The 13,432-nt window shown below is 36.4% G+C and overlaps 1 protein-coding gene across 1 annotated transcript in view; it reads right to left on the reverse strand.

Moving 5' to 3' along the window:
- HIBADH (3-hydroxyisobutyrate dehydrogenase) overlaps window positions 1-13,432 on the reverse strand; it is a gene marked incomplete at both ends in the record, with an annotated part of 100,156 nt that overhangs the window by 75,045 nt on the left and 11,679 nt on the right. Inside the window, 2 exons of the mRNA XM_084229794.1 lie at window positions 4,583-4,704; window positions 7,161-7,270. Coding sequence (XP_084085920.1) covers window positions 4,583-4,704; window positions 7,161-7,270 — 232 coding nt within the window. The remainder of the gene's footprint in view (window positions 1-4,582; window positions 4,705-7,160; window positions 7,271-13,432) is intronic.

Genomic DNA, 13,432 nt, shown 5'->3' on the forward strand with positions numbered 1-13,432 from the left:
ACCTAAATAAAAATAAATCTTTAATTAAAAAGTTAAAATTCCATGATGCCTATGAATGCAGTATTTAAAAACCTGGAAATGGGGGCCTCCCTGGTGGCATGGGGGTAAAAGTCTCAGCGCAAACTATCACCAGCCACTGCAGCATGAGTTTGATCCCCGGCCAGGGAGCTAACACACATAGTGCAGCAGACCTCTCCTGTCTCGCCTGCTGCTCCCCTCAGCAGTGTATTTCAGTAGATTTGCCTGTTCTGCTCCCTACTCTGTCTCTGATGAATTCTGTCACCGCCACCCCAACCCCACACTTTTGGCCTACACCCCAGTTCTTGTATGCATAAATAAATTTTGAAAAAAAACAAAATGGGAAGATAACCAAATTAAAAAAACTGGAAACAATCAAAATGTACTATAGGGAATAAAAAGACAAATAAAGCATGTTCTGTTTATATAGATGAACACCACAGAGAACTTAAAATTAATGAACTACATGTAACAACCATGTAATGGTAATACTGTTTATGAACTGTGCACAGCCATCAACCAAATTTGCCAAGCCACAAACCCTGAGGCTGGGCTACTTCTGTCCGGAGAAAGGAGTACCTTCTCCTTTGTGTAAATGTACCTTCTTCTCATCTGAGGGAAGTTTCAGTGCAGAGGAAATGAAGTGTCTCTTTCAAATTCTCCTAAAGGTACTGTGTTAGCCTGTGGCTCTACACACACCATGGATGAAATTTGGGAATACAACATGAAGTGGAAAATCTCACATGGTGATAAAATTACAAAATACGCTACTACTTCACTTCTATAATATTACATAGCATGGAACATAAACTACTGGTTAAAGATAAAAATTTATATAGGATTTAACTATGAAAGAAAGCATGTTAGTGAGATACAAAATGTAGGATACTGGTTCCCTTTAATAGGGGAGAAAATAAAATAGGACTGGAAGACACACACAAGAACATGAAAGATAACAGAGGCTCTATTTAACTGGGAGAGGGGTACACATGGGCTCAATGTATACTTATACTTCCTACTTCTATATATTTTTTATTTTCCATATATTCAATATTTAGTTAAAAAAAAAAAAAAGAAGAGAAAAAAACGACCTACTCTCTGTGCTTAAAAAGTCGGAAGCCTACAGGAAGAAGAGAATTAGTAGTGCCTGTAAGTATAATGTAATGTGGGATTGTTAAAAGCATGTTCAGTTTGACAGCTTTGGAAAGAAGCATCATATCCACTGAAGAATGCCAAACACTCTATATAGTAATACATATGATATAAAGTGATAGCCATGTAAGTATAAAATAGTTATTCACATTGTTTCAGGATAATAACAACAACAGGTGAGTGAGCAACATTTGTTGTTGATATGTTAAAAAGCCACACAGGACCTTAAAATGGTATCAATTGGGCCTCCCCGGTGGCGCAGCAGTTGAGCGCTGGGTTGCGAAGCTGCCCGCGGCCTCTGTGGCGCCGGTTCAATCCCCGGCTGCTCCCCGGCCACAGGAGGAGGGTCCCACATGGCACGCAGACCTCTCCTGCCGCCCGCTGCTCCCCTCAGCAGTGTACTTCGGTCCTTCTGCCTGCTCTGCTCCCCTCTCTGGCTCTGGTGAATTCTCTCACCCTCCCGCGCTTCTGACTGTACCCAGTGCTTGTATAAACAAAACAAACAAACAAACAAATGAATAAATAAAACATGCCTCTAAAAAAAAAAAAATGGTATCAATTGTCATAAGGATATCATAAAGAGCTGCTCTAGGCTGGATCTAGTAAATATCAAAATGAAACCTGGAGAAAACCTTCAATCTGCTATTCCCTGAGTTGGTAGAGTGATACAATAATGATGTTTTTCATTATTATTCCACAGAATAATAGCATGAAGTAGAGGAAAATGCTAGACTGAAGAAATCAATCACTTGCTCAAAAATCTGTACAACGTTTTTATTTACCTGGGTTAAGAATACAAACTACACAGTAAGTATAATATGTTCCCATTTATATTTTTAGAATACTACTGTAATTGTATGTATCTCTACATGAACACAAGTGAATACATTTTTCAAGTCTGGGATAAGGAACAGATGAGGGATGAGGAGAAAAGGAAAATGGGGGAAACTTTTTTTTTTTAAGATTTTATTCAAATTATCTCAAATATTTTACGTTTCAAGATTGATGATTATAGAACACCTCTATAAAACTGAGGGCCCACCTTGGGTATCTAAGCCATCCTTTTCCCAGGTTCCTTTTCTTTAATTTTTAAATCTTTAAGTTTTAATACTTAAAATATAATGATTAGGTCCTCCCCGGCGGCGCAGCGGTTGAGCGCTGGGTTGCGAGGCTGCCCACAGCCTCTGCGGCGCCGGTTTGATCCCGGCTGCTCCCCGGCCACCAGAGGAGGGTCCCACATGGCGCACTAGACCTCTCCTGCTGCCCACTGCTCCCCTCAGCAGTGTACTTCGGTCCTTCTGCCTGTTCTGCATCCTGCTCTGACTCTGGTGAATTCTCTCACCCTCCCGCGCTTCTGACTATACCCAGTGCTTGTATAAATAAATAAATAAATAAATAAATAAATAAATAAATCTTAAAAAAAAATTAAAAAAAAATATAATGATTATTTTAGATGAAAACATTTTTTATGTTACAAAAACAAAAATTAATCTAAGCAGGAATGAAATAAATGTATTTTTTTAAGTATTCCATCCTGGGAACTTTGTCCTCTGTCTCTGTTCTAGAATTTAGCAAACAGTTCAAGTTTAGGTTGTTTCAACAACTCTTCTGGATGCTATGTAGTCTCCATCTTATAACCATGTTTCTCCAGTTCAGCTGGAAACTGATTGCAAAGTCATTTTCCATACTGTAATCATCCCAGTTAATGATGTTTTAACCAGCCTATTTATCTTACAGGAAATTTCTTCTACTTTATTTTAACTGGAAAAAAAAAATGGAGCCATTTTTAGCCCACCATATTAATAACAGAAAAAATAATAATTATGAGAAGACAAATACATGCTTCTATTAATAGACTGGTCAATCTCATAAAGACCATGATGATGTCATGGTGATCATGATCAGGTCAACCAACATATCATCATAAACCAAGTCTACACAAAGTTTCAGTTTATAATATAGTTCAGTTTCAGATCTATTGTTATAATATTAGCATTTTAAGCACCTTAAACTACAAAACGGGGTTTAAAAATAGTAAGAACAAAAGGAATTTCAGTCAATACAACATTAAAAATAAAATTGGTATTCATTGTCAAGTGCTAATTTTAGACTACAATCTTAGAGCAAAACAAGGTCAACCAACATAAGATCACATGTACCATATCAATTTTCAAATTCAACTATAGACCCACTCGAAGAACATGTTTAGTTTATTAATTCTATTCTATAAAAAAACCACACCAACACCAAGTTTAAAACTGCTTATTAGTACTTTATGATCAAAGTGCCTATACCACATTGTAAATCTTTACACCTAAATCCTACTTAACCAATTCAATATAAGAATTAGAAGGGCTAACAATTATTTACACTTCCACCTACATTCAAAAAGAGTTTGGGATGTAAGAGACCTTTACAAAAAGACCATTAAGTTCTTTAAGAAAAAACAGAAACTGACTTAAATTATTATATTTTGCTATTCAATTCCAAAGTCCACAATCAAGTTTAATAAAACTGTAGTAAAATTGTTACTCCACTGTCTACCTCTATAATTAGTTAGCTATAGATAGATACAGACAGACAGATAAGGTATTTGATCACACAGTTATTTTGGAAAATTTAGAATTACAAAAAATATATAATCCTGCCATTCCAAAATACCCAGAGACCCATGCTATTAGCACTTTATTAGCATGTCTCCTTTTTCTCTTTTCAAGATAACCATATGATTATTAAGTATGTTAACGTGGTAAAATATATTTACAGATTATCTTGTATTAAGTTACCTATGTATAGGTAAGAGTAAACAAGTTTTTACTTCTATTGCATATTCACAGCTAATTTAGATCTATAATTTTTTCTTTCTCCTAATGATTCTGTCTGGTGTATCAGGATTATACAGGTCTTACAGAATGAACTGGGGATCATGTCTTTTTTGCCTATTTGTCTAGAAAATTTCATATACAATTGATGAGATAATGTGCACCCTGAAATTTTGGTAATATTTACCTGTAAAAATCATCTGGCCTAATGTCACCCCTGTGAAGTATTTTTTCCTTTTTACCACTTCTTTGATTTCTATAACAATAACGAGATCATTCAAGTGAATTATTTCTTGAATCTGTTCTGAAGTTTAATCTTATAGGAATTGATCTATCCCTAGACACAATTTGGATCAAAAATTCACAACTCTTCAAAGTTGTGACATCCTTTTATCTGAATTTAGAAGAAGCAATGTACCTTGAAAGTACTAAGTAACATAAAAAAGTCTTATTTTTGTTTTTAATGAAAGAACTGAAGATCTTTAATAAGCCTTTTTAAAAAACTAGATACATCTTGAGTACCACAAAAATCATCATTGCTACTTTTGACAAATAGAAATAGTTATGAATATATTTTAGCTACCACTCACCACCAGAAACAGGGGCATCCATAAAAACTGCTCCCATTTTTTCAACTTCTTTGGACAATTCTTTAGAAACTGCAGGATCAATAGTACTGGAATCTATTAATAGTGAGCCTTTCTTCACTTTTCTAAATAAATAAAAAAATTATGGTTTTAAAAATATAGTTTTATAGTTTTTAAAATATAGTTTACAACTTTGGATGAACAGCTCATACAATTATAGGGTCAGAATCCATTAAAAGCTGCCAGAGATCAGGACGTCTTTGGTTTAGTATTAAAAACATTATTAGAACAGGTTCAAAATCAAATTAATTTTCAGAACAATTGTATTTCAAAGTAAATCCAAATTCTTTCAAAGTCATCAAAATAATCTAATAAACTACATGGTATAAATCCTGGTTTTAGGTGAAGTACACACTATACCATAAAAATATAAGTAAGCTAAGATGTAAGCAATTTCAAACACCTATTAACTTTAAAAGATTTACTTGGTAGGATTTAAATTTTTGTTTCTGGGCCCTTTAAAAAGTAATTTATTTGTCTTTAACAGTCACATTGCAAATTTCACATATCCATGTTATTTCCACCAGGTAAAATGAATATAAACAACTGAACTCTAACCATTTGCTTTAGGATAACATGTCCTTTTATAACTATAACTTTTTAAAAACAAAGTAAAACACCAAACAGACAGAAAGGAAAATATAGGAATGGACCTGGAAATCTCATAAACTTTTTTTATTCTTGATGGTAAATTTATATACATATACTGGTAAACATAGCAAGCAGTCTTTTCATGAATCACTTTATATCAATATTTAAATGGCATTCTTATAAGAATTCTTTGTTTGTAGTATAAAAGTAAAATACTTACCTATCTAGTTCCCCTACAATCGATAATCCATGTCTATCTTTACTGGCTAGGATATCCTGACCTAAATTATCATTTATTTAAAGGGCTATGGCTAACCTTTAATTCATACTTCTCAAAGTTCTTAATAACCTTTCATTCAAACTTCCCAGAGATCTTACAAGCAACCAAGAAAATATGTAATCATATTTATACTTGATAAATTAAAATTAAATATAATTATTAAAGGGGAAAATAATCATTGGTAAAAACTACAAATAAGTAAAATCTTTCTATAGAGAAAGATAGTATACAAAAGGCTTTAAACACTTCTAGATATAAAAATTGATCCTATTTGACTGCAATGACTGGGTATATTTCACAGAAAAGAACTAGCACACTCTAGTTACAGATTATTTCAGTATGCAGAGTTTCACTTTCTATAACCTGAAAAAGTAAGAATTAAATTTACCAGTCTTCTATGATATTTATGTCTTAAATCTTTTAGGTAAATAGAAAGTTGTCTCAAAAATTACACATGCATTCAGTGTAGGGAAATGAACCTGACCCTGAAGAAAATTAAAAGCAACACGTGAGAAGCAAATTATAGTTCAACGTAAAGTCAGACTGTTTCAAAGCAATTCCTAGACAAAACTGTTCTGATAGCTGGCCACTTATTCCTTAATAACAGATATTAATAAACATACGCTTGTGTCTCCACATAAGCTTTAAGTAATTTTTCCTTGAGTGGTAAAGCAGGACCATAATTAGAATAGGCTAAGTAATGAGACATCTCAGGTCATCTCTGGACCACACACACTGTGGACCTGCCGGCTCCATCCAAAATGAGTGTCTTTCAACTGTCCCTGAAATCTAAACATTTATCTTATCAGTTTTCTGTCTAATGTCTTTTGCTTTCAAGTTTGTTAGTTTTCCAAAACAATTCAATTTCCAAAAACTTCAAATTTCATAAATTACAATTTTGTGAAATTAAACCCTTTGTTTTAGCCCCTCATGTGTCTAAGGCCTACAGTTCATTCTAGCTCTTTGTTGAAATTTAACAACAAAACAAGTTAGGAACAGGAACCAGTAAGACCAGAAAATGAAATTGGGAATTCCACCACTGTCATGCTAACATAACCACAATGGTTTGACAATAAGCAGCAATTAACCAAAAGCTTCTCAAAGTCAGGCTAGGAAATTCTGCCCTAAATTATATTTTATTTAAAAAGCTACTGCTAACCTTTAATTCCAGCTTCTCAAAGTTCTTACTACAGATGTACTAACCCAGAGGACATACAATAACTTTTTATTATGTAATAAAATGTTAAATAATGGTGTTCTTTCCAATGTTTGGTTTTATTTTTCATAGAAACCTTTTACTGAATTTCTATAAACCATAACAAAATTACGCTTGTTAACAGTCATTCAGTTTAAAATGCAAGCTTTAAAAGTCTCTTAAACATTTTACCAATGAAAGCATAAGTTTAACGTAGGAGTTAAAGGAAAGAAACAGAGGCACACACACACAAAAATAATTCCCAAAGTCACATACTTGACTCCAGTGAAAAAATAAACCCTTTACAAAGAAAGAAAAACCATACCATTCAGTTTAAGAAGAAAATAGTAGGGAAAAGTTTAACAAACATAACTGCAATTTCTTAATAGTTCTAACAAATGTGAAATTCATGAACTATCGTAACAAGAAAATATCCACAATTGAGAAATACATACTTCAGAATTCCATTTTCTCCAGAATAAACTTCTATTGCATGCATACTGGTGGGCAACATTGTAATAATTCTGTCAGCTTTGTCCGCTACATCAGCTGGAGAAGATACTACCTTTAAAAAAAAAAAATTGCAAAGGCACATTATTTAAAATGTAAGCAGTTTCTAGAACACAAGGAAAATTCACTTTTTATACAAGCTGAAAACAGTGACAGTGAAAAAAGTAATCTTCATTTCCAAATGACAAGAAAATAAAAATTTACTGCCTAAAATAGAGCCCATTCCTTATACACATACAGATGCAGTTTCTATGGAATCAAATCTACTGTTTATTTAAAAAAGTGTGAAGTGAGCTGAGGGGGAAAGGGCAAAATCCAACAGTCCTGGGAACAGACACACTTCTCATGGACTCCTCCAACTTGAGTTCTTAAACAGCATACTTTTTGGTAGATGGTTTCACTAAGAAAACATCCTAGTACAAAAGGGCTGACAGTCGAAATACAGGATTCACCAGTGAGTTGATGGACAAAATACCCTAAACAAAATCAAGCCCCAATCACCACTACCCTTCAATCTCTGTCTTCAAGAAAAAAGAAAATTAAGCCTGTTTCAGGAAAGACCAGGACAGGTACATGAGCACTTAGTACTAAGGAATGGGTCGGTTCTCTAGGTGTGTGCAGGGTTAGGTGCAGCGCTCATTCACCCTCCTGCTCCCTCTCGTGACCTTAATACACCTGGTGAACCAGTAGGCAACCAAGAGATCAGAAAAGACCAGGAGCTCACTCCTTGACTCAAACTCTCCTTTAACAGAAAGAAACCATCAGCTTCAATTGTCACAAAGCTCCTTTAAGCCTTTTCTCACTTTATAAAAGACAAAGGAGTATCAGGGAGATAACAGATTTCCCCACAGAATGATTCACATGAAATTGACATATATTCTACTATGAAATGAAAGTGACATGTAAGCATTTAAGGAAAGATAATGACTCCGCTTTTCATGTGGTGGAAGTACAAGTAGCATTTCCTTTTTGCCTTTGATGAAAGTGAAAGAATGGGAAGCCAAAGCTTTGTAATCTAAACATTATGAACTCGAAGTAATTACATTTTAATTTTCCATGAGACTAACAGCTTCTAAATCAAATTCTAGAAATAAAGGCATTTTAGCATAAAGTAATTTCTTAGGTCATACTTTAAAATTTCAAACAACGAAGTATCCTAGAACTTTGTATAGTAACAGAATAGGAAATAATATAAAATATCTCTGACCCTAAAAAAATTTCTATCAAGTTACAGATACTAAAATTAAATGAAAACCTTTACTATACCCAAAAAAATACTGAAATTCAAAAAGAGGCAACTATTTCCTGACAAACAGTTCAAGTTTGTTTACTCAAGAAAAACACAGCTCAGTAAGATAAGAAGATAAGACAAGGAAAAGTTGGAAAAGTCATAATTCTCTACTCCTGGACTATAGCAAGAATACAGGTTACACATTAGAATCCATGTGTTCATCCCCACTTACAGTAAATACAATGGAAAACAGTGGCATACCTTTTAGTGGCCTTTGCTTTCACCCAGCTCCATCTCTATATCTTTCTGGGACTACAGTAAGCTGAGAGTTCTGACAGTCAATTTCAGACTTTCTCTTTGGATCTGAGTCTCTTCCATTGAAATTTCACTTCCATCTAGATAACTCCTACTGAGGTGCCCTCAGGAGCACTAACAATTAGCTTACAGATCTAAGGGTACTTCACACCTCCAAGCTTCTCATGCTGGCAGCTCCAAAGCAGGCAACTGCCAAGTGCATGGGTGGGGGGCGGGGGGGGGGGGGCATCAGCCCCCTGCATCCCTAGCATCTGCTTCTTAGGAAGCTTGGGTTGCCAGAGCACTGCTAACCCCTTAATTATATAAGAAAGTGGTGTCAGAGCTCACAGATGCGGAAAAAACACACAATGATAGTGATAGGGCCTCCCTGGTGCCGCAGCAGTTGAGCGCTAGGTTGCGAAGCTGCCCGCAGCCTCTGCAACGCAGGTTCAATCCCCAGCTGCTCCCCGGCCACCAGAGGAGGGTCCCACATGGTGCGCAGACCTCTCCTGCCACCCGCTGCTCCCCTCAGCAGTGTACTTCGGTCCTTCTGCCTGCTCTGCTCCCCACCCTGGCTCTGATGAATTCTCTCACCCTCCTGCACTCTGACTGTAGCCAGTGCTTGTATAAATAAATAAATAAATCTTTAAAAAAAAATGATAGTGATAGATTTAATGACTACATACAATTGGTATATTATAATAACAGACTGAGATGCACTACAGAAGGTATGATTATTAGATAGATATGTGTGTCCAGCTATTTAAATCATCCTGCTTTCCATGGGATGACTTCAAGACTACAATGAATGACTGACAAAATTTGGCCATGACTCAAAAACCAGGGGAAAAAAACCTGTTGCCAGTCTGACACTAACCACAAAAGTCTATAGGAGCCAAACTAATTAGAGTCCCTTCAATTACATTTGCTAATTGAATAGATAAGCAAAGACAGCATGGAATAGTGAAAGGAATAATCATTTGGGAAGCCAGAGATGCAGGTTTAGCTGTAGCTCGGCCACTAAAGCATGCATGATTATGTACCGATCCCTTAACCATTCTGGCCTCAGTTTCTGAATCTACAAAATAAGCATAGTGATTTGGGTCATCTTAAAGGTTTTCATATCCAAAATAGAAAGGAAATTTAGGCAAAGAATTTTTTTCCTATTCAGTAACCTTAAGTTCTAGGAAGTATAGTTTCTGTAAAGAGCTGAAGGGATAGAGGGCATCTGCAACACTCACTACAAGTGTGAATAGATGACTTCTAATCAATACAGGAATAGCAAGACTCTTCTACAACGCCACATCTGTGCATAGCCACACGACTGGCCACGACTGTTCTGATTGCCCAGGCCATTCCTGAAGGTCTCTTGTTCATTCCAATGGCCTCATTCTTATGCTATTCCAAATTGAGGTCTCTATTTTTTTATTATCTCAATTTTGATCACAGGAAACTACTTTCCTTATATATCACAATATCTGCAGTCTAAGCATTTTTGCAGCCAATTTCTTTGGATTTGTATGCTAGAATGCATGAAGGGCAGGTTTGCAACACAAAGAGTAGGGGACTGAATAGATAAAAGATAGTATTTTTTGCTGGTTGCGGGGGAGGGAGGTATGATGGAGCACCAGAATCCAGAATCAGAAGAAAATGCACCTCCTTTTTATATCTCCACTGGAATGAGATAACTACTACCTAGTTGCTCAATGTAAATAGAAAAATCTTGTTCACTCTTCCAGACAAAGCAGTCACGTAAGTCAAGCTTAACATTGCTTCCAAGCAAATGAAATGGGTAACAGAAACTTGCAAAAAAAAAAAAAAAAGATGACCATGATCTTGTTAAACTTGCCACTTGATGTTTTTTAATCTTTCCAAGTAGAAAAGCATACTATAACTCCGAAATTACATTACACTTGAAAAACTGTCAAAAACAGTTTGTGCCTACATCTTGAAACACTTGGTCAACAATGACGGAGCCACTCAGCAAGAGGCTTTTAAAGTTCTCATTTAACAAGACCTGAGTGGATGCCAGATTAGATCCCAAGAGAATTACTTAACCAAACATGTTCAGTCTTACAATCCAGGAACATGATGGTTTCCAAGTTTTTAAAGAAAAAAACAAAAGAAAAGAGGATCTAATTAAGCCCAGTTCAACCAGAAAACTCACAAAAAAATGGTGGAAAGTCCCCAGACTTTTGGCACAGATCAGCAACATCTTCAAGGAAATTCCTAAACAAAGAAAATGAAGCACATCTCATATGCCTTTGGTGGTAATCTTTAAAAGCAGAAATCAGTATCTTCTGCAAAATAAAAGTGAGATGTAAGGGATGGGTAGAAAATATTCTTAAACAGGGATATTGTCAATTCACTTTATCTCCTGGTTGGGTTTAATTTTTATCATCAGTCTTTCATTTAAAAATATGTCTACGCTCAAAAATATATCTACAATAATCTTCCCAAGCACTCTGGACTCAGTGATTCAGTCAAGACAGCAGTGTATTCCTATATGTGGTGTTGGGAATGAAGATTTGGTAGACAGAAGACACAGACACAAGCACCAGCATGATAACTGTAGTAACAGCAATTGAGTAGTGTATAGCACTTTCTCTGTGTCAGGTTTTCTAGCACTAAGAGGAAGATGTTATTACTATCCCCATTTTGTACAATGAGGAAATTTATGCAGGGAGACGTTACATAGCCAGCCAGGTTGAACTGAGATTTGAGCCCAGGCAGTCTGATTCCAGAGTTTGTTTTTGAATTATTACATTCACAATTTCTTTCATTCATTATTACTAATTGGAGGTCTGATAATTACGACAGATTACATTGTTAGAAAAGATGACAAAAGGGCCTCCCCTGGTGGCGCAGCTGTTGAGCACTGGGCTGCGAAGCTGCCCGCAGCTTCTGGAGCGCTGGTTCAATCCTGGGCCACCAGCAAGGGTCCCACGTGGCGCGCAGATCTCTCCTCCCGCGCCCGCTGCTCCCCTCAGCAGTGTATTTCGTCAGTCCGCCTGTTCTGTTCCCCGCTCTGGCTCTGGTGAATTCTCTCACCCTCCCGCACTTCTGACTGTACCCAGTGCTTGTATAAATAAATAAATAAATATATCTTTTAAAAAAAAGGTGATAAAAGCTGAAATGATGGATTCTAAGTTACAACTGAGTGTCCAACAGAAATAAGAGCATAATATAGGGAGACTGAAAAAGGAATACGCCAACTTTTTATAGAAATGACCACAAATAACTTAAAGAGTTACAAATGCTCTATCAGAATAGATTCACATTTAAAGGTACAAGTTGATTAAATTCAATCACTCATGTAAAGTATATTTATCATGTCAGCATTTTTATTTCCTTCATAGGCATGTAGTATTTTTCACAACCAGCCAAAGCTTGAGGAAAATGCTCTAGGATCAGAACACCCCAAAGCACTTGTGCACCTGGAACTGCAGGTGACCATCCTGCCCCTTAAGGAGAGGGCAGGCCTTCAGAAAGCAGAGCCTCGAGCAGACATGACCAGTCATATGACACAATCCCATTTTTTGCTCTTAAAAAAGGACAGAGCCCTTCTTCAAGGAGATGTCCATGGATCTTTAAAACCAACTGATTGCTTTTTAACCCAGATATGTCTATTTTGGTACTTTCTGTCCCTATAAATCTCCCAGTGAAACCAGAGTTGATATCAGAAATCAACTAGTCAGTCTTTTGCAACCTTTGGGGAAAACAATTCCTGCTTTCTTTATTTTTTTAATTTTATTTTTTTTTTTAAAGAAGGGGATAGAGTGTAGCAACTAATAAGCTTTAGACTCACTTTTTTTTTTTTTTAAAGATTTATTTATTTATTTATACAAGCACTGGGTACAGTCAGAAGTGCAGGAGGGTGAGAGAATTCACCAGAGCCAGAGCGGGGAGCAGGCAGGCAGAAGGACTGAAGTACACTGCTGAGGGGAGCAGCGGGCAGCAGGAGAGGTTCTGCGCGCCATGTGGGACCCTCCTCTGGTGGCAAGGGAGCAGCCGGGGATTGAACCGGCGCTGCAGAGGCCGTGGACAGCTTCGCAACCCAGTGCTCAACCACTATGCCACCGGGGAGGCCCCTCCTGTTTTCTTTAGATGCAAGTTCATTAGCTTCACCTGACATAGTAACATCAGGGGAGAAAGGGGTGATACCTGCCCTTAATATGTCAGTGTCAACTCAAATACTCTTCAATTTATCACCTCATTGTATCATGTACACAACAGCAAAAAGTCACCAACATTTTTCCATTTCTTCCCAAGACTTGTTTTTGCCTTTTTGTAGTAGAATGAAACTTAATTTTTTTCTTCTAACATTTAAAAAAATTAAACATAGCTATGAAAATACCAACACTTTTATATAGCCGAACTTATGCAAGTTAATATATTTTAAAGTAGAACTCTTAGGAAATCACACTTGCTCAAATGGCACTGCCACTGTTCAAAACATTGAAACTGCCAATATGAATCATTTATCAACAAATGTTTTCACTTTATGATGACAGGATACTTCACCTCAGGCCTAAAACTTTTTTACCCTTTCTCCTTCCCTCTTCATTTAAGTTTCATATTCTCCCTCCCTCCTTGGCAGTTATTATCAATATTCAGAGGTCTGCTTGGAGTCAGACTCTAAAGGGAACCAGAGATGTGAAGGTGATGAATTGTCTTCCAGGCTTGCTGCCT

The sequence above is a fragment of the Talpa europaea genome (assembly GCF_964194135.1).
Source record: "Talpa europaea genome assembly, chromosome: 3".
Lineage (NCBI taxonomy): Eukaryota > Metazoa > Chordata > Mammalia > Eulipotyphla > Talpidae > Talpa > Talpa europaea.